Below are 19,855 nucleotides of genomic sequence, written 5' to 3' on the forward strand. Positions count from 1 at the left end.
AAAGAGAGAATTATAAAAGTAGCCAAATGAGGGGAAAACATATTATCTTCGAAGGAACAACAAACCGGTTTAACATCCGGTTTCCAACAGTTTTCTACAATTAACACCGGAAAAGAATAAAATATCATCTGTAAAATACTGAAAGAAAATAATTACAAATCTAGAATTCTCAACCCAGCAGAAATAGTGGGAGATGAAATAATACAGTAATGCTGATTAATCCAAAGTAGGCAAAAAATGGGTGAGGGGAGACATAAAACTGCCAGGACAAGTAGAAAACAAAATTATAAGATATTAGGTTTAAAGCCAAATGTATCAGCAACTACAATAAGTGTAAATGAACTAAATACCCCCAATAAAAGACAAAATTTAGAATGTAGGTGTATAGATGCATATATACAAACCATATGCTGCTTTCAAGAGACACATTAACAAAACACCTACTTTGAGAAAAAAGTCGCAGAATAAATAAAAATGGAAACACGAAAAGAGGAAAAACTGAGGGGCATGAAGACTTACTTCTTTGGGTGGGGTTGGCATTTGACAGTGATAATAAATCGTATCCCTCCATCTTTAAATACAGAAACAAAAGAGAAATATATACAGAAGTCAGAGAGATGGGGATAAAACATGAGCTTTCCAACTAATAGAGCTGAATTTGAAAATAGGGCTTGTCCTGCAGCCACGATTGGGCTTCTTACGTATCAACCTTTCCTACAAGTCTAGACCTTGGGATCCCACCTGACAGAAAGTGCACACAGCTGACATGGATCCATCCGGTGTAAGTAGAACTGCTTCACATCACGAGGGCCCTTATAGTCAGGCCTCAGAGAGTCATGCCTCTGGATGTCCGTCTAGAGATGGTTCCCAGCCTCAACTGCACAGGAGAATCACCTGAGAAGCTTTAAAACGGACACACACCAGACCACGGAAAAAGAATCTGCGAAGGCAGGATTCAATTATCTAGTTTCCTTTTTAGGCGACTTCATTGTATCTCTAAGGTAAAGGTAGGTGTGTGTGGCCCCATCTCAAGTGTGTCTACTATGAGAAAGATGGTACAGATACAGATGAGAAGACATACATTTCCAAACAGCATGAACCCAAAAGAACAAAGAGGTTGATCCATATATACATAGTTTGTTTTCCCAATCTAAGTAGATAAAGCCTTACATTTTTCCCTTGGGGAGAAACAAAGGATTTGGAGGGGCAGAAGTATCTTCCCAATTCTGTTCCCTTCTCAGGAATGGAGTAGAAGTGTCCTTGTACAATCACGAGGATCGGGAAACAAGTTTGTCCTTGTGGCTGACATGGCTTTCGAGCTGGGCTTTCATAGATAGCACACATAAAAATTGGAGGAAGAGGGATAAAGGAACATTCTGAAGCAAGGATTTTTCTTTCTCAATGTTTTTAGTGATCTTCTGGGCCATGAAAGAATGATTTTTTTTTTTTTTAAGTAATTCCAGCATGGAGCCCAACGCAGGGTCTGAGCTTACAACCCTGAGATCAAGACCTGAGCTGAAATCAAGAGTTGGATTCTTAGCCAACTGAGCCACCTAGGTAAAAGAATGACTTAACAGTACTAAGTATAAAATAAACAAAATGCCTAAACTAGAAGTTGGCTGAAATAGATCTTTCTGAGCTCAGGACCTTCATGTGTCATTCTCTATGCTGTTCCTATGTTCTTCTACCCTCCCCTCACCTCGACCCCACCCGTCTCGTTTAGTTACCGCCACTCATCCTTTAGATCTCAGGTTCTCAGAGAAATTTCTCTGATCCCACAAATTTAAGTTCCCTTGCTATATGTTCTCACGAGATCTAGAACAATCTCTAATCCTGTATTTGTGATTCTCTGGTTAATGTCTGGGTAATGAATTCAATGAGGACAGAAGCTGGATCTGTTTATCCTTCATTGGATTCCAGGCTCCAGTCATAGCTGTTCCATGTCTGTTGAGTAAGAGTCCCAGGACAAAAGCTGCTTAAAGTTGCAGATAAGGAAACAATTTTTTTTTTTTAAAGGTGACTGTTGCCTTCGTTAGAATTGGGAGCACTGGACAGCTTGAAAATGAAAATCCAATAGGGCTGCCAATCTCTGAGCAGGGGTCAGTTGCCTGTTCTCACCCAACACAATCGGCCATAGCGTAACCACACTGGCCACCAGTCGAGAGCCCTGCATAAGGCAGTATGATTCTGAGAATAAGACCTCGGGAGACTCTTCAGTCAACTGCACTCAGCCAGAGCACAGGCTCAGCCAGCTGAGGGGGAAAAAATGAATAAAGATGACCAGGAGATCCTTCCTGCTCTACGGCCTCAGCATAATAACTAATACCTATTCCAAATAATCATTTTTTCTGGAAGGGAGTCTGGGGCAGGACAGTAATCACCAGGTTAACTACCTTACCTCCAATTCAAAGGAGGAAAAAGTGGTTAACTTGATGTCCAATAACCACAGGGCACCAAGGTTTGTGGCAAATGTTACCCTCAGACAACTGCTCGATTCAGCTGCCCTGGACTGGCTCCTCTGAAAAACTGTCTCTGCCCGGGCTGCCAAAATGATAAGGCGAACCTTGGGAAAGAATCATGCTTCTGAATCTTGAAGAATATTTATGAAAGCAAATAAGGTGAACAAATAAAATCAGTGATAGAAAAACAAATACGCGACTCTCTTCCCTGTTGCCCTGGGCAAATCTGTTGCTTAAACAGTAACAACGGGATCTAATCAGTAAACCTCTCAGCTGCCAAAATTATACAAGCAACTTGCCTATTTAAAATGTCACATTCCCCATCTGATATAAATATCTGCCGTCTGCTCACATTCCTGAAGTGTAATACAAATTAGGCCCAAACTAAAATTCACCTTGGCACAACTGTTTAATTTTTTTTTTCCTTACAAATGACCCAGATCTTGCATTATAAAAATTGTGAAGCCCTGGTGGTACTCTTCAGTAATTGGAATAGATCATTGAAGCCTGGGTTGCTGTTCAGCCCAGCCTGTCCACATTATTTTACACATGCGATGGGCTTGACTAGCTTGTTTAAGTCTACCAAGACCTGGTTCAGCCTTAGCAACCTCTTATACACAAATGCAACACTATTTGTTGCCCAATTTCTGGAAAAATCATAGTAGTGAGATGTTTTTATGCTACTTTTTTTAACTAAAGAAACAGATTTGGTAAGAACACACACACACAACTTGAAGAAATGTTTAAAAAGACAATGTGAGGGGATTCCTGAGTGGCTCAGCGGTTTAGCGCCTGCCTTCAGCCCAGGGCGTGATCCTGGAGTTCAGAGATCAAGTCCCACATCGGGCTCCCTGCATGAAGCCTGCTTCTCCCTCTACCTGTGTCTCTGCCTCTCTCTCTCTCTCTCTGTGACTCTCATGAATGAATGAATGAATGAATGAATGAATGAATGAATAAATAAATAAATAAATAAGTAAATAAATACAATCTTAAAAAAATAAAATACAAATAAATAAACAATGTGAAAATAATGGAAAAAGTTAAAAGGCTAATTTGAAAGACTGAATATAATCATAATTAAATCTGCTGCCTAGTAAGTTTATGCCAGTATACAGACTTTCTTGCTAATGGCAGGAAGCAAGAAATATAAGCCATGAAAAAATGCCCAACCCATACACTTTTGTGTCTTCCTATAAAATTAAATTTATATTGCAAATGTACTATATGCAGACCAGAATCATTTGTCTCCAAGTATCTTCCAAAAACAACTCTATCAGAATCCCCTGGGGTAATGGTAAAAAAACGCAGATCACTAGCTGTCACCAAAGACTTTCTGAATTAGACTCTCTCTTGTAAAAAAAAAACAGGACCCAGGAATCTGCATTTTTGACATCTCCTCTTCCCCTAAAATACTGTGCTTGCTCTACAAACCTGGCTTCCTGATAAGTCCTTAGCTATCCCTTCTGATCCAATTGGACCCTCTAAGCTGTTCACATAGAGAAATTCAGAGCTGCCTGGGGTTTTAAAGTTAAGAGAACCTCTCCCTGGAGCATGTGATTCCTTTAGATCTCTGATCTCATTTGAACCAAGTAAGTAAGGAAAAAATCTGCAAAGTCTACTGGTTAATAGAGTGCATGAGACACAATCCCTTCAATGGAGTAGTAGTGTGATGTTTGGAAGATGAATAAAAATGTTAAATGCTTCTAATTAACAAAGCCTCTCAAATTTGGGCAACCAGAGAAGCCACAGCAGGGTCTTTCATACAACCAGTTTATAGTGTTGCCACTCCCAAACTGACAACACCCAGCACTGTAACTTGTGTGTGATTATAATAAATAAAATCACTTTCCCCGACAATAATCACCATCATCCATGTTTATGACTACCTAAAAGATTGTAAACAATAATTCAATACCAGCAACCCCCGGGGGAAACAGCTCCTTTCCAAACATTCAACATTAACTTTGAGATATTCTTGCATATTAAATTAGGAATGAGAATCTTCAAGACAAACAATTCTAATTTTGCATATATTTCAAAGGTCTTTTGAGCGACAAAGGATACCTATGTTTACACAGTAACGTTAAGCAGGAAAGGAAAAAAGGCCTCATCTGCATAAACATCAGATGGGACTAGCATTAAACCTCTCCCAGTCCAGCCCAACTGTGAAAATGCTCTGAAGAAACATTTACAATATGTATTTAGTCTTTAGTGTTTGGCTTATATATTTAATAATATTTATAGAAGTAAAGATTTTTATTTTATGATGAATTCTGCTATTTTTATGATCAACTGATATGTCACTCAAAAATAATTCAATTTACATGGTGCTTCTAAAAAAAACAGGAGTTTGACTCAAATGACTCTACTTGAGAAAATTATCCAAAATTCAAACACGGGGTAGGGGGGGCAAAGGGAAGGAGGGGCACCTTTATTTCATTTTAGACCAAAGACTTCACAACCTTTAACAGGCTTTGACCTTTCAGCTGAAATCTTTGTTACTGAAAAAGAAATTGCAGGACTGTAAGCCTTCCCTAAGTCAAGGAAGGTGCAAGTAGGGCTTACCAAAAAGAAAAAGAGAAGAAAGAATAAGAAAGAAGAAGAAAGAAGAAGAAGAAGAAGAAGAAGAAGAAGAAGAAGAAGAAGAAGAAGAAGAAGCAGCTGTCTTGTCTTATTTGTAGTTTCTAGAAAGAGGTCAAGCAGTATAAAGAGGAAACAGCATACCCTTGCTCATTTGGGGCTGAATCTCTTCATCCACATCCAAATCTTCTAAATCTAGGAAATTGTCTACCTAGGAGAAAGGATTAACATCATTTTATACATATGAGACCTAATGAAAAAATACAATTAAGAATCAATGAATCCACTTCCACAGCATTCAAAGCAAGCAACTGAATCCACTTTTCTTAGTAACTTTTGAGTCCCAGCTAAAGGTCTTTGCATTCACTGTGCTTTCACAGAGACATCTGAAAGAAGCAGTAAATTGGAAGTTGGCCTGGATTTCATGGGCACCATAGTAAGATCTCTATACTGAAAGGGAAAGAACCGTCTCAGGGGTTTTTGAAAAGGGACTTTGTTCCCAGATTCTCTCCCAAGACATAAACCACCACCAAGACAGTCCAAAACAATCTCTGTTTTTTGTTTTTGTTTTATGGCTTTTGCTTCTCAAGCAAATGGTGGTGGTGGGTCTGGCTGTTACCATAATGGGCTTTTCACTCTAAAGAGTCAGAGAGAAGGAACTAAAGAAAGCAGAAGAGAAAGGTTCATTTGAAACAAAATCATCCGGCCCCAGGTAAATCACAAGAGAGGTGAGCAGGGCCAAAAATCAAGTGTTCTCTCTTTTGAGCAAATAAAACCGAAAATTACTTCAAAGGTAAAAAGCAGAGCAAATGACCTTTACAGACACAATAGCAGCATTTCAATGAAAGACTATTCCGTGTGGAACACTGCTCTCCACAGGAAGCTGACAATGAGGCATTTCAGATTAACAAAATGGTAACATTTCAGACACGAACTAATTCATCTCAGGTGAATACCAAGGAGTGTAAATAAGAAAATGATTTCACCACTGGTGCAAAGGAGACTTAGTGGAGCCTCTTACGCTCATGGCCTAAAACATGTTCATAACAAAATACCGTAAAATTACAAATTTACATCTCATAAGCGGAATTCAAAACATAGCCTGGGTCTTTCGTCCCCTAGCTCTACATCCCAGACCACGGCTCTTACATAGGAATTAAAAATGGTAGCTTCCATGGTTTGTAAGTACATAGCTGCAGTTCTTTCCTGGCATCCAAGTGACAGCAAAAATTTATCTTCTCCACGATGGTTTCAGTACTAAAACTGTTATGTTGTCATTTCTCTTAATGGTGTATGTTCAGGGTGACTAGAGTCATGTTTCTCTGTTGAAGCACCCATTCCATTTGCTAAGCTTTGAGGAATAAGGATATGGAACCCAGCCAGCCAAGCATACTTTAAGATATTTAAACATCAACTAAAAAAAATATATATATATACATATACATATATATATGTATATATATGGGGACAAAATCTACTGAATTCTCCAATTTTGTATGAGACACAGCAAATGAGTCCTTTGGGATTTTTGTGCTGTTTTTACTTTTTTGTATTTTTTGCCATAGAAGAAAATTGAATCATGCCTTACCTTCACCTTTCCCGCCCGTTTCAGATCACCTTGAAAGGAACTGCCAACTTTTTGGCCTTCATCTATCACTATCTGAAAAAATCAGTGAGGACATCTTGATGAGAAAATGAAACAACCAAAAATAAAGGAGCTGATCTTGTAGCCCTTCAGGCAATAAAACTCCCCTTCCGGTTTTTGTTAATTAGCTATGCATGATGGACCAGATCCACTAAGCCATAGTAGTGGTCAGGGAATAGTTTTCAGGAGGTCTGACTTTTACTTGTGCCTCTAGACTCATCCACAGTGTAACCTAGAGTAAATTACTTAACCTCAGTTTTCTCATGTGTAAAATAGGAACACTCCCCACCTCATTACCCCACCTCCCATCCCATCCCAATGAACCTCTCAAGGACAAACCAGAGAATGCTAATACAACATTTTCAGGTTATTAGGAAACAATATCATTGAACAATTCTTTGCCTCTCCACATGTTGGTTAAAGACTCAATAGAAAATATAATTCCAATTGCCAGCGATTACCAGTAGAAAGTGAATCTTCTAGGGGGGAAAAGAAAAAGTTCTGGTCCCATAATCATCTCATTGGAAGCAAGTTCTAGAATTAAAGAATCTGTAGGCCTCTGCTGTATATAAACACTGTTCTAACACAGAGACTTTCGTTCCCTCATTTGAAACCACAATCTCATATACAATTTTGTCCACGATAGCACAAAGAAAACATGATGAGCTAGAAAGTAGAAACACAAATGCAAAAAAGGAGAACAGCTTCTACTAGGAGTCCTTAAGAGTTAAAAACCATAGCTAAGGAGAATAAGAATATCGTCTATTAAGTCTTAAAGATTAGGAAGAAAGCATCCAATATTTATTGACTAAATCTTGGAAAAAATAAGAAAATAGATTTTACTTTAAGAGATGAATCTAGAGCAGATAAAAGAAACTCCCATTTTACACAGAAAACTATAAAAAGGAACTCTTTTGTCCCAAATAGAGGACAAGCTAAAATATGTAAATAATTGCAAGAACTTTTAGATGGTAGTTCCTTAAGCAAACTTAAAAACTTGGGGACAACCAAGTTACCATCATAAACATTGGCTGCTGAAATCATAAAATGTAATGATGATTTTTAGGGCACCTGAGTGGCCTAAAAGTGCTCAACTGTTGGTTTCAGCTCAGGTCATGATCTCATGGGTTGTAGGACTGGGCTCCATGTTGTCAGGATCCGGGCTCAGTGGGGAGGCTGCTTGAGATTCTCTCCCTTTGCCCCTCCCCCTGCTCTCACATTCACACACACACTCTCTCAATAAATAAGTGAATCTTTAAAAAATGAAAAAGAAATGTAATGATGATTTTTAATAAAGTATCCCAATGGCACTTCTTCTAGAATCAGGAGTCTGAGTTACTGATCCAATAACTGTCCAATGTTTCCTATGGTCTACAGTTTCTTTTTTTAATTCATAAAGAATGCTTTTTCCTATTTCTCTAAGTGTCCTATGGTATTACCTGTTCCTCTTCTGAACATTGTGATGAAACCCGAAGAAATATGGCTTTATTCCTAGGATGATGAACATTTGGTTCATTTACACAAGCCAATTTTACTGAAGGACATATATTTTCTGAAGACTCGGTTCCACATGCTCCTCTTTTGGTCACATTTTTCTCTGAAATGATAAGCTACATATTAGAAAATATATACCACACCCAGTCTAGTTTATTTTGTGTTTCCTGAGAGTCTTTCTTCCAAACAACAACAAAATGCTTTTCAGAATCTACAAGCTGAATGCTTGAGATACTAAGCACTCTAAACTCTACAAAATTATTACTAAAAATGCACAGAAAGATAACATTATTTCACTTACTTTTCAATAATACTTATTAAGTGCTTACTACATACACAGCACTGTTTTCACCCATTGTTAAAAGGTCAATAAAGTACAGTATTTATTTCAAAACTTAAACATTATCTATCTCATTTTTTTCTAAATTTGAGGGGAGGTTTTCCTTATATGGAAGCAAAGTATGAGTGATTTTGGAAAATTTGTAAGAGAAAAAAATTAAAATTAGAAGATCACTCATAGTCCTAAAAACAGAAAAGTTGTAACAATTTTTTCAATGACTTTCTCATATCTTATCTGTGCATTCATATACTACTAAAAAGCAATGTTTGACTACTCTTGACTATTTAAAACTATAAACAACTAATACCTTTGTACTAAACCTATACACATGCATTATTATTTTCTTAGGCTAAGGGAAGTCTAAGATTAATCTTAAATTAAGAGATTGAGAAAATTATAATATGATGCCATTAACTGAAATATAGGAGATAAATTTGGATGAGAGATAACGAATGAAGGTCGGATCATTTTCATTTGGGTTGCTGGTAGAAATTGTGAGGGAAATGTCCCAGAAGGAGCTGCAAATGTAGGTTAAAACGTGGGAGAGAGATCACAGCTATAGGTAAATATCTGGCAAAAATTATATTGGGATAATGGTTTAAGTCATAAAATTGTTTTGTATATTAGAATTAATAATTAGGGTTAACATTTATTGAGTGTCAGATACTCTTTTATGAGCATCTCATAAATCTCATTTAAGGCCCCCACAACCCTAAAGGTAGGTACCATTGGTACCCCCATTTTACAGATGAGGAAACCAAGGCTTACAGAGAGAGAGAGTAATTTGTTCAAAGTTACACAGCTGGTAATAGCACAGTGGGGATTTGAACCCAGGCCTTTGACTCAGAATCCACACTCCCAACCACAGTGCTATGTCACCTAGAGTAATACAGCAAATGAAGGCAAAGAGTCCTTGGAGGACAGAAGAATGAAGCAGAAAAAAAAAAAAAATCCCAGAAAAGAGACAAAGAAGAAAAGTTTACAATAGCACAGGAAAAACCAAGGGTGCACAGTACATTCCAAAACCAGAACTGGCGTGCTGCGAATGACTATAGGAAATACAGGAATCTAAACAGTAATTGATAGAAAAGCGATAAAGAGACTCAAAAGAGGCTACGTGGCAGAAACCAAGCTATAAGCAGACTGGGGAATCCTGTCCATCCCCTGATGGTTCTCCACCATCAAAGGGCTCCAGAGCCACAAGGACTATCTGTTCTGTGAACTTTGTAGGCAGGTTACGAGACAGCCTAACCAGCCTAGTGGCCATGCTTGTTTCTCTTGAGCTATTAATTTCCCGGCATCAGAATCAGTAAGACTCTTGCTCACAGCCTGGTGCAAGTCCAGAGTCCTTTGTCTGCTTCTTTCTACCCCGTCATTGGCAGAATTAAGACCTGTAGGGGTATCTATAGGACATTACCACAGGAACACTGCTGGAGCACAGAAGTACAGTAACCTAGTCTATAACAGGGTATTAATACTCAAGAAGCTGGGGGCACCCAGGTTGCTCAGTCGGTCAAGCATCTGCTTCAGCTCAGGTCATAATCCAGGAGTCTGGGGATCAAGCCCCACATGGGGCTCCCTGCTCAGGGGGGAGTCTACTTCTCCCTCCCCCTCTGCAGCATCCCCTACTTGTGCTGGTTTGCATGCTCTCATTCTCTCCCTCTGTCAAATAAATAAAATCTTCAAAAAGAAAAAAAAAAAAACTCCACAAGGCAGAGAGGGAAAATGTAAATACAGACTGCATCAATTTCTCTTTAAAAGGGTTGTATTCATAAATAACACAAGCTCAGGCCTGCTGTCCCTACTGACCTCTGCACCAGCATCCATGACTCCTAGCTAGCTTCCACTGGGAGCGTAGAAACTCTGATGTGAAGCACCAGCCTTGGCAGCTGGCAGGGAGGGGTAGGGAGGGGCAGGAGGAGGTAGTTGGGAGGGTTGCCAAGAACACTGCCCGAGTAACCAACCAGCACTACAGATCAGATAAGTGAGACAGAGATGGTCCTAGGACTTATCCTCCTAGATTTCTTCCCCTTTTACAGCTGCTGAGAGGTCCTAAATCAGTACTAAGGCAAAGCTAAGCAATGGTAGCAGGGTGGAGCAAGATATGGTGGAAATGCTTGGAAACAGGAGGAATTATCTGGGGAATGAAATGGTTCCTCAAACTCCATCAGAGATACAGGCAAGACTTCCTGTGGCTACCTGCATTCCTCAGTGCACTGTTCTAATAGGAGGGGGTACAGTTTCCCTTCTCCCTGCTTATCCTTTAAGACTAGCACAACCTAAATGTAGTCTTGACTAAGAAAATACTACGTCCCAGAAACTATTGTAATAGTCTATTGACTTCACTACCTGAAAAGCACACTGAAGTCTGGGAAGAACAGATGCTCTGTAAGAACAAAGTTCTATTTATTCTCATACTCACTCAGTGGACGCCTCTGCCATTTTCAACAAAACACCCAGGTTATTTGACAGAGAACCAGATGAAACTCCTTTAAACCAAAAAGCAATAGGTGACAAAGTCCCAGCTTCTGATGCTGATGTTGAGCTACTGTTGGGGTCTCAGATCTAACGAAGTATCTTGCTCATCCTTTTAAAACTTCCTGCCATAAACATAAAGCTTTCATTTAAAAAAAAAAAATACTAGAAGACTCAGAAAAGAACTTGTTCTCTCTCTGATGGGCCTACGGTTTAAGCCTCTTTCCTGAACCTTGAAAGTAGTTTCCGGAGAATATATACTCTATCACTCCAAAGACCCAGAAGTGCTTCTCATAAAGGCTTTTATCATTTTTTGAAAAAAACAGCAAATAATAAATCTCTTGGCAGAATAAGATAGGGGAAAAAAAAGTTCTTTTTTCAATATGATAATGTCAAAATGGCAGATGCTGGCACAGCCCAGAATCCAAAGTGGCCTGAAGCCTGATCAGAGGGCCAGCTGCTGCCTCCCAGAGTAATCCTGGTGGCAATCCAAACGTGCCACCCAAGTGTCCGTCTCATCTCCTTCTGTTGCTGTGTTCCATCAGAGAGTCCTTTTCCCCCTTTCATCTTATCCCCAATGTTTCTTTCTTTGAAATAAGTGTCAGACATAATACACTTTAGAAATCTAGCAGCAATATTTCAGAGCACAAGTAGGTTATCGAGACCTGAAAGAGTTTCTTTGGGCATTTCTGAGTCAAAACTTCAATACGGATGAAACAAAGGATCTTTTTTTTTTTTTCCTTAAAGGTTTCATTATTCTGAAGCAATGGAATTTCAATTTTCTTTTGATACCAAACAGACAGACAGGCTTCCAACAGATCTCCCTTACAAGGCCACCAACTATATCTACTGTGTCTAATTTCAGGCCAAGGAAAAAGATTGCACTCCTTGAAGAGGTGGAAACCACAGATGCCTTGATAAATTAAACACTAATCACATATTGATTGCATATCTTCCAGATGAAAGTGATCGCTTTTAGAGAATCTAATTTTGAAAAAAAGAAAAAAGAAGAAAAAAAAAAACCTTAAAAAAATTTCAAATGTATTCATACAAGAGCCAGACTAGACTAAACCCCATATGCTGAGAAGCATCACTACACTTGCAGAAGAGTTTTCACAGATCAACACGACCAACATCAGAATTCATGACCAAATCCTGACGGCAACCTCGAGTGTCAGTACTTCTGCGCCATGGTCAACGGCAATATAAATCAAGAGCGTGTTCTCAGTCACGAAGAGATATTGACTATGTTGCTAGAAGGAAAGAAAAATTCATGAGGGGAAATTCTGTGCAACAGTGGGTAGTTTCAAAAAGCCCTCTGCAAAGAGAATAGGGGATAAGCAATCATGCTTATAACAAGGTTGGGTATTTTGAAAGTCAGGGGGTGATTTTCACATTATATTCCTAGCCTAGAGCAATGTTTCTCTGGACAATAATATTTGCTCTTGATTTGTCCAGCCAAACTACTTCACTCCGCTGCTTCTTGATCACATGCTCCTTGGTATCTGGCCTCCCCTGGAGCGATAGTCGTTAGGATTAAATAAGCAATTTAAAAACCAATCAATCATAAATCAGAATAAATCCAAAGAAGCTAAATTCGGCAGACAAATGTTTTGTCTAAATTCCCTTTGCAGTGCTCTGAATTCCAACTGTTTTATGTTCTTCATTTGAAAGGGCATAGGGAGGAGAGGATTACCTCAGCCTGGCCAGTCAGGAATAATTGTGCTTTCCCCGAGGCTGGATGATAATTGACTCATTATTCACAGTCATAGCTCTCAAGCTGCCAAGACACAAATGCACAACCCTGGCCTGGAAAAACGTGTGTCAAAGCCCAAGATGAGGGACACAACAGCAGTAAGTTGAAATTTTTGAAACATCCAGTTTGAGGTACTTACAGGGAGAAAAAATGTGAAGACAGTGCAAAGGAGCTGAAAGTTGATTTGCAGGAAGAAAATCTGAGTGGCAGTTGAGTTATGGAATCCATTCCATCTGAAAAGTTACATTCTGGGCATCAACTATATGCAAGCTGACAAAGTCGGGCAAGACCCAGTCTCTGCCCTTACTGAGTTTGCAAACGAAGAAGTTATGCCAGGTATGCCAACCACCGAAAGAGAACACAAGTATGGCAGGCAATGTGAGGGAGTACAAAGTAAGAGAATGCTAGAAATCGCAATACATTTGAGAGAATCATATAGGCGTGGAGCATCCGAGCCGGGCTTTGAAAGACAGAGAGGATTTCAACAGGTGAGCCCTGCTGAGGTTATCCCACAGAGGAAAAATTGCATGAGCAAAGCCCCCACAGTGGGAGAGCAAGGGGCCTATGGAAGAGTCCCAAAGTATTCCAGGAAGATGGGAGCACACACCCAGAGACTCCTGGAAGGGCTGATATTTGGAGGGCCTGACAAAAACTCGGTAGTTTACCTAGGCCCTTGGGAGTCACAATCAGAGCTGTGCTCTAATACATGAAATGGGTAGAATGGGGCGGAGTAGATCAGACACTGGAGCTAGCAGTACAGGTAGTAATCCCGGCAAGAACAAAAGGGAACCTCAGCAAAGGATTTAAGAAAGGAAAAAAGAGCTCACAAAGGGAGTTCTTTTTTTTTTTTTTTTGTCTCTAAAACAGAAAGGAAGATATTATCTCCAAGTGGTTATATTTCTTCCCTCTAGATAACTCAGAATATTCACCTTATCTTCCCACTGCGATCTGTACTGTTCTTTTAATTTGGCACACCTTAAGTGACTTTTTTTTTTTAACAATCTCTGTGATTATGGAAGTAGATAATACAGCACGCTTGCAACCTGTGAAATGGATTACATGTTGGTGCAGAGGCAACACATATCACCCCGTAAGATAAGCTCACCTTCCCAATGGATTTAGTCAAGGCTACGGAAGGGAGGTGGCCCACAGTAGCAGCAGATACAGCGCATTTGAGCACAACTTCCCTTAGCTCCCAGAGTCCTTAACCGGGTGACTGCTGCTGTTGACAGTCTACACAAGGTAGGATCTTGTTGCATCCAAGAAGTTCCTTTCTCTTCGTATCGCAATCCTTACCTACCTAAAACTTTCTAGTCTATGTACACAGTTTATTTTCTTCATAAGAAATATTTCAAACAGGCTCTCCTCGTTCTTGAGACAAATTCAGAGTCACAAGGCCATATGCTCATCCAGTGAAGAACGTACGGTTAAAAAATCTAAATATCGGTGATTAGTAGCTCTACCTCTCAGTTACTGAGGCACCATTTACAAAATTCACTTATTTTACATGTACAATTCAATGATTTTTAGTAAACACAGAGTTGTGTGACCATCGCCACAATTAAGTCTTTAGGTCATTTCCATCGCTCCAAAAAGATCTCTGGTGCTCGTCTGCAGTCACTCCCTATTCATGTCCAACTACAGGTGACCACTCATCTACTTTTTATAGCTACAGATTTGCTTTCTCTAGACATTCCATATGAATGTGATCTCACAATATGTGGTCTTTGTGCCTGACTTCTTCACTCCGCATAACATCTTTGAGGCTCATCTGTGTTGTAGCATGTGGCAGTACTTCGCTCCTTTTTATCCACTGTCTGGATACAGCCCATTTTGTTTTTTCCATTTACCAGTGAATGGACATGTGGATGGCTTCCACATTTTGTACCCCCTTGATTCTGATGTTGAGTTTGATCCAAGGACCACCACTGCTAACACAACTCAGTGCCACAACAGGATGAAACCGAAACAAAAGAAGAGGACAGAGTGCCAGCTTCCCTCCACACCCAGACAATGGGAAGAATGCACACACTCACTGAAGCTAAAATTCTCTGATCGTCTTCTCTCCTTACATGGTCACAGCCTTAGCAGGAGGCCACTCTACTATGTGGTCCTGTTTTCTTCAAATTTGTCTGAAATTACCTGAAACTACCTTTCTTATTGTTCATTGTCTAGCTCTTCCTACTCAAGTGTAAGCCTAAGGAAAGGAGGGACCTCTCTGTCAGGAAATTACTTACTCCCAGTTCCTGAAAGGGAAAATATCCCTTCTCCACTCCAAAGGGCATGTTAACATTTAAGACTGAAGGTACAGTGATGCTCGACCCTTCAACCAGTGAGTTCACCGTTGCTGACCTGGAAGACTCAAGAAGGAGTTAAGAAAGTCATAAGACATGGCCTCTGCCTGTGAGAAACATAGAATTTATTCGCTTAAAACTGTTACTCAAAGGCACAACATTTTGCATATCTTTCAGCCAGCATTTCCACATCTAAGAATTTATGCAAAAGAAATAATTATGTGGGTAAAGATTTCACTACAAAGCTAAAAATGTCTAATCTATTCCCTTGAAAAATTTTTACTTAATCAAGGCCTTAGAGTTTGCATCTCTTTGAATTTCATGTGTAAAAATTTACCCAAAGGCCATAAATAAGAAGAGTACAAAGATGTAGCTATTGGAAAAATAAATATATAAATAAGGCCAAAGGCTTTGCTAGGACCTACAAGGCTACCCATAGGCATGACTTGTCTGCCCCACACCTGCACACCCTCTGACCTCAGCTCCCCCCTCACCCTTGCCCATGCCTCTCTGGCCACGATGACCTCCTCCCTGCTCCTAGACCAGGCTGGGCGCTGCTGTCACCAGGCCTCCACATGGGTTTTTCCCTTGGCTTCAAATGCTTTTCCTTCGAGAATCCACAGGCTTTACTCCACCAGCTCCTACTAATCTTCATTCAAAGGAGGCCTAATAGGATCACTCTACATAATAATGCAACCAAATACCATATACCCCCCGCCAGCACTCATGATCCCCCAAATCCTGCTCTGTATATTTTTTTTCTTCTTTCCCAGAGCAGTTACTATCTTCTAACACAAACATTTTTACTTCTTATGTTTACTGTTTGTGGCTTTCTCTCCCTTCTAGGATGCAAAGTGCCTGAAGGTAATGACTTCTGTCTCTTTTGGCCACTTACGTGAGCAGTACTTGGCACACAGTAGGTGTTCAATAGACATTTACTGAATGAATGAGGATGTGCAATATAGCATCACTTGTAATAGCCAAAAATTGGAAATAACTGAATGTCCAACAAAAAAGAGAATGGTTAAATAAATTATGGCATATCCACATAATTGAATACTATGCAGTCTTTAATAATTCTGTTAAGTAATCATATTTATTAATTGGGAAATTCATCATATATTATGTGAAAAAGCAAGTTACAAAAAGTATGTATAGTATGATATCACTTTTATAAAATGCTTATAATAAATTTCCAGAATATATAAATGGATGAAAATATCCAGTTGACCCTGTACTATAATTTAGGTACTATTAATATAAATAAATAAATATAAATATGTATGTGTGGTTTTTGCATATATAATTATTTAAACCTCATAATACATCTGTGAGTTAGAGGTTACTATATCCATTTTACGGATGATAACACTGAAACTCAGAGATTTTTTTTTTTAAGATTTCATTTATTTATTCATGAGAGACACACAGAGAGAGAGAGAGGCAAAGACACAGGCAGAGGGAGAAGCAGGCTCTGTGCAGGGAGCCCAATGTGGGATTTGATCCTGGGTCTCCAGGATCACACCCTGGGCTGAAGGCAGGAGCTAAACCCCTGAGCCACCCAAGGATCCTCTGAAACTCAGAGATTTTAAAAACTTTCCTAAGACCACCTCGTTAGGAAGCAGCAGAGCTCAGATTCAAATCCTCGTTGTCTCTAAGTCCCATGTTCTTAACTAATATTTGTATCTATACACAAACTAATAAAACAGAACAATTCAGCAAGGAGGTGTACACCCATGGTTTATCTCTAACACACAGGATTACAGTTTTATTAATTAGTTAATTGGATATAGCCTTACCTGTATGAAACAGACACCTCACATAACCATGGCTTAAATGGGATGGAAGTTTATTTCTCTCTCATGCGCTAACACAGATGCAGATAAGCCATGATGATACGGTTATTCTGTTTCACAGAATCATGCCAGAACCCAGACTCCCTCCTTTCTGCTCTCTTATCCCTAGGGCACCACCCCTTCTCTAACATGGTCCAGGATGGTACATGACCACACCCTTGCTCCAGGCAAGATGATTTTAAAAAAGAGAGACAGAGAGACAGAGGAAAGCATGTACCTCTGTTCCCTTCTGTTATTAGGAAGGCATGGCTTAAGATACTGTATCGGGGAGGCACCAAAATAAGGCAGCTCAGACAAGAATTTCATTTCTCTCTCAAGTAACAGTTTAGGGCAAGTGGGCAAGCTCTGTTCCATGAGATGGTCCAGGGATCCAGGCTGGCAGGCTGCTCTGCCATCTTTGGCACATGGCTTCCATCTCTGTATCTACTAAGGATTGCTCCCACAACTGCCTATTTCCAGCCAGGGGAAAAGGATTAAAAGCGTCTAGGGCATGTTTCTTAAAGATAGCACCCGGAAGTTAATGTATCCGTTCCCTCACTTCTTATTGGCACAAACTTAGGCAAACAGCTCTACCCAGCTGCAAGGAGGCTGGGAAATGTCATCTTTATTCTGAGGGACCAAGGAGCAGCTAAAAATGTTACTGCTGTAGAAAGAGTAAATTTTCTTGTTTTCCTGTGTGTGAGCGTGTGTTCATGCCTCTGTTATTTTGTAACTTTTCCACCACGAACAAAAAAAAATAAACTTATCTGTAGAGGTGAAAAGCATTTGATCTAACCAAGTGTCTTCTAATCTCCAATCTAGGGAGATAAGCTATATGTATCTCCTTTCTTCTTAAAAAGTCTTTCCTAGAGATACTAAGAAAAAAAAAACCCACATCTACATACACATTTCATTTACATTTTTTTATATTATAGACCCACGATTCTTTTAATATTCAACTTTGATGTCCCTCTTTTACATCAAGGTTCCCTAGTCATAAAATTTTACACTTGAATAAGTCTTTAAAAGTGCCCTCATGTATGAAATACACAGCAAAAAAAGGTACCAAACACACTAAAATTATTAGAGGCACATTTCCTAGAAGTATAGGCAACAAGAGGCCTCCATGTCCATGTTGTCTCTCAAGGCTCTTGCCCATGCACTTGCTAATGGTGAAATGCTCATAAAGAACACACCTCTTCTGGTAATGACACAAGTAGCCAGATTTCCCTGTGATAGAGTAACTCTAGCCTGTACACACATGCTCTATCATCCTTTGCACTTGGGACAGAATGTATGCTGAACCAAAGGGTCACCCTAAAATTCTGTAAGCGAGCATACCCTAGCATCTGTATCAGCAAGATTACAGTAAAATTATTCCTGTAACCCATCATTCTTTTTTACTGTCAAAGTTCCCTTTAAATAATATAAAATGGTGACATTAAACAAGACTATGGCTAAAGTAAAACAATGGTTCTTGCCCTATGGATGGGGGATGTAGACAATTTCATGAAAGCTGTGGACCTTATTCTTAGGAAAAATGCAACATATACAAAAGCATTTTGTGGAATACATACATCTCCCCGTATCTCTCCTTGATCTCATTGAGGGCATATTTCCAAAAGTTGGTCCAGGAGTCAAGGCTCTTGATCTGTACACTAGCATTGCTGAGCCACAATCTGGGGACTGATTCCCCAAGAATCCACATTTTAATAAGCATCTCCCAGGTGATACTTAAGGTAAGATGCCCAAGTAAAGATTCCTCGAAGTAGAACGTAATAATAGAGAATTAAAAAGAGAGGGAGGTCCAGGTTCCTTGTTATGGAATGGAGTACGTCACAGGGAGGAAAGGTAACAGCACAAGACTATAGTCAATGGAATTTTAATAGGGTTGTACGGTGACAGATGGTAGCTACACACATGGTGAGCACACTACGAAGTACACAGTTGTTGAATCACACTGTTGTATACCTGAAACTAATGTAACACTGTGTGTCAATTACACTTCAATTAAAAAAAAATGTAGTATCTGATATCTTTGTCAAAGTATCTAAATACCTTTGCATAAGGTTCTGTGCAAACATACTATGTAGTCTATCCACCAGAGGCCAGTGTAGGATTGTTCCCTCAACTGCATAGTCTTACACTATACAGCAGACCCCACATTCCACAATATATACCATACAGACTTGGTTTTCTGACTCCATCAAGGAACAGGACGCGGACAGCTAACACTGTAAACAAATATTTTACCTATTTTATATTGTAGATTCAAGATTTCTTTAATATTTAACCTCGATGTTTCTCTTTTAAATCATAAATCATCCCTATAAATGAAACGACGCTGGAGTACATCTTTAAAACCTACCGGGTACCTTCACATATGTGTCACCTGATTCACATCCCAACCGTATGAGACACACGGAACAGGAAAAATTATCCCTGATTTACAGATTCAGAGAGATCAAGTGGCAGGTCCGCAGTGTCAAAGAATTAATACATGCCTAGACCAGGTCTTCTGAATCCTAAGCTCCAACAGAACCCTTTCCATTACACCGGCCCTGCCCGCAACAAAATGAGAAATATAAGGGCAGTCCACTAAAATCTTCATAAAACTAAATCCCAACAGCCTAAGAAATTTCCCTTCACCCTGAGATCAGGCTCTTCCTCTGCTGCCTGCACAGTGGTGCATCGACCTAGACACCTCTTTTATTCACACAGGTTGGAGAAAGGCAGAGCAAGTAATTTTTTCTCTCTCCTTTACAAATAAATGCTTTTTAGGGGTTTTCAAGCTTTATGAGGTAGAACAGCAACTTCTGCACAAATCTGTCACAATCTAAGGCTCATTCATTGGCATACAGCATTAGGGCAATGCAAGAACACATTTAAATTTTTACAGGTCTTTCACACTCCCTCATTTTTTGAGGGTACTTCAGCATGTCTCTCATAATTTTTTTTTTAAAGCTTGAAGTCAGAA

The 19,855-nt window shown here is 39.5% G+C and overlaps 1 protein-coding gene across 3 annotated transcripts in view; it reads right to left on the reverse strand.

Moving 5' to 3' along the window:
* The window catches only part of IFTAP (intraflagellar transport associated protein), a 64,962-nt gene that overhangs the window by 19,958 nt on the left and 25,149 nt on the right, over nucleotides 1-19,855 (reverse strand). For 2 of the 3 annotated variants that reach the window (XM_055301026.1, XM_055301025.1), the window contains 3 exons: nucleotides 8,124-8,281; nucleotides 6,628-6,699; nucleotides 5,184-5,250 (listed from right to left, as the gene is read on the reverse strand). The exons of the other annotated variant lie outside the window; for it this stretch is intronic. In XM_055301026.1, the coding sequence (XP_055157001.1) occupies nucleotides 5,184-5,250; nucleotides 6,628-6,699; nucleotides 8,124-8,281 (297 nt within the window). The remainder of the gene's footprint in view (nucleotides 1-5,183; nucleotides 5,251-6,627; nucleotides 6,700-8,123; nucleotides 8,282-19,855) is intronic. 3 annotated transcript variants of the gene reach the window in all.

Source organism: Nyctereutes procyonoides, unplaced genomic scaffold, assembly GCF_905146905.1.
Source record: "Nyctereutes procyonoides isolate TBG_1078 unplaced genomic scaffold, NYPRO_anot_genome, whole genome shotgun sequence".
NCBI classification, from domain to species: Eukaryota; Metazoa; Chordata; class Mammalia; order Carnivora; family Canidae; genus Nyctereutes; species Nyctereutes procyonoides.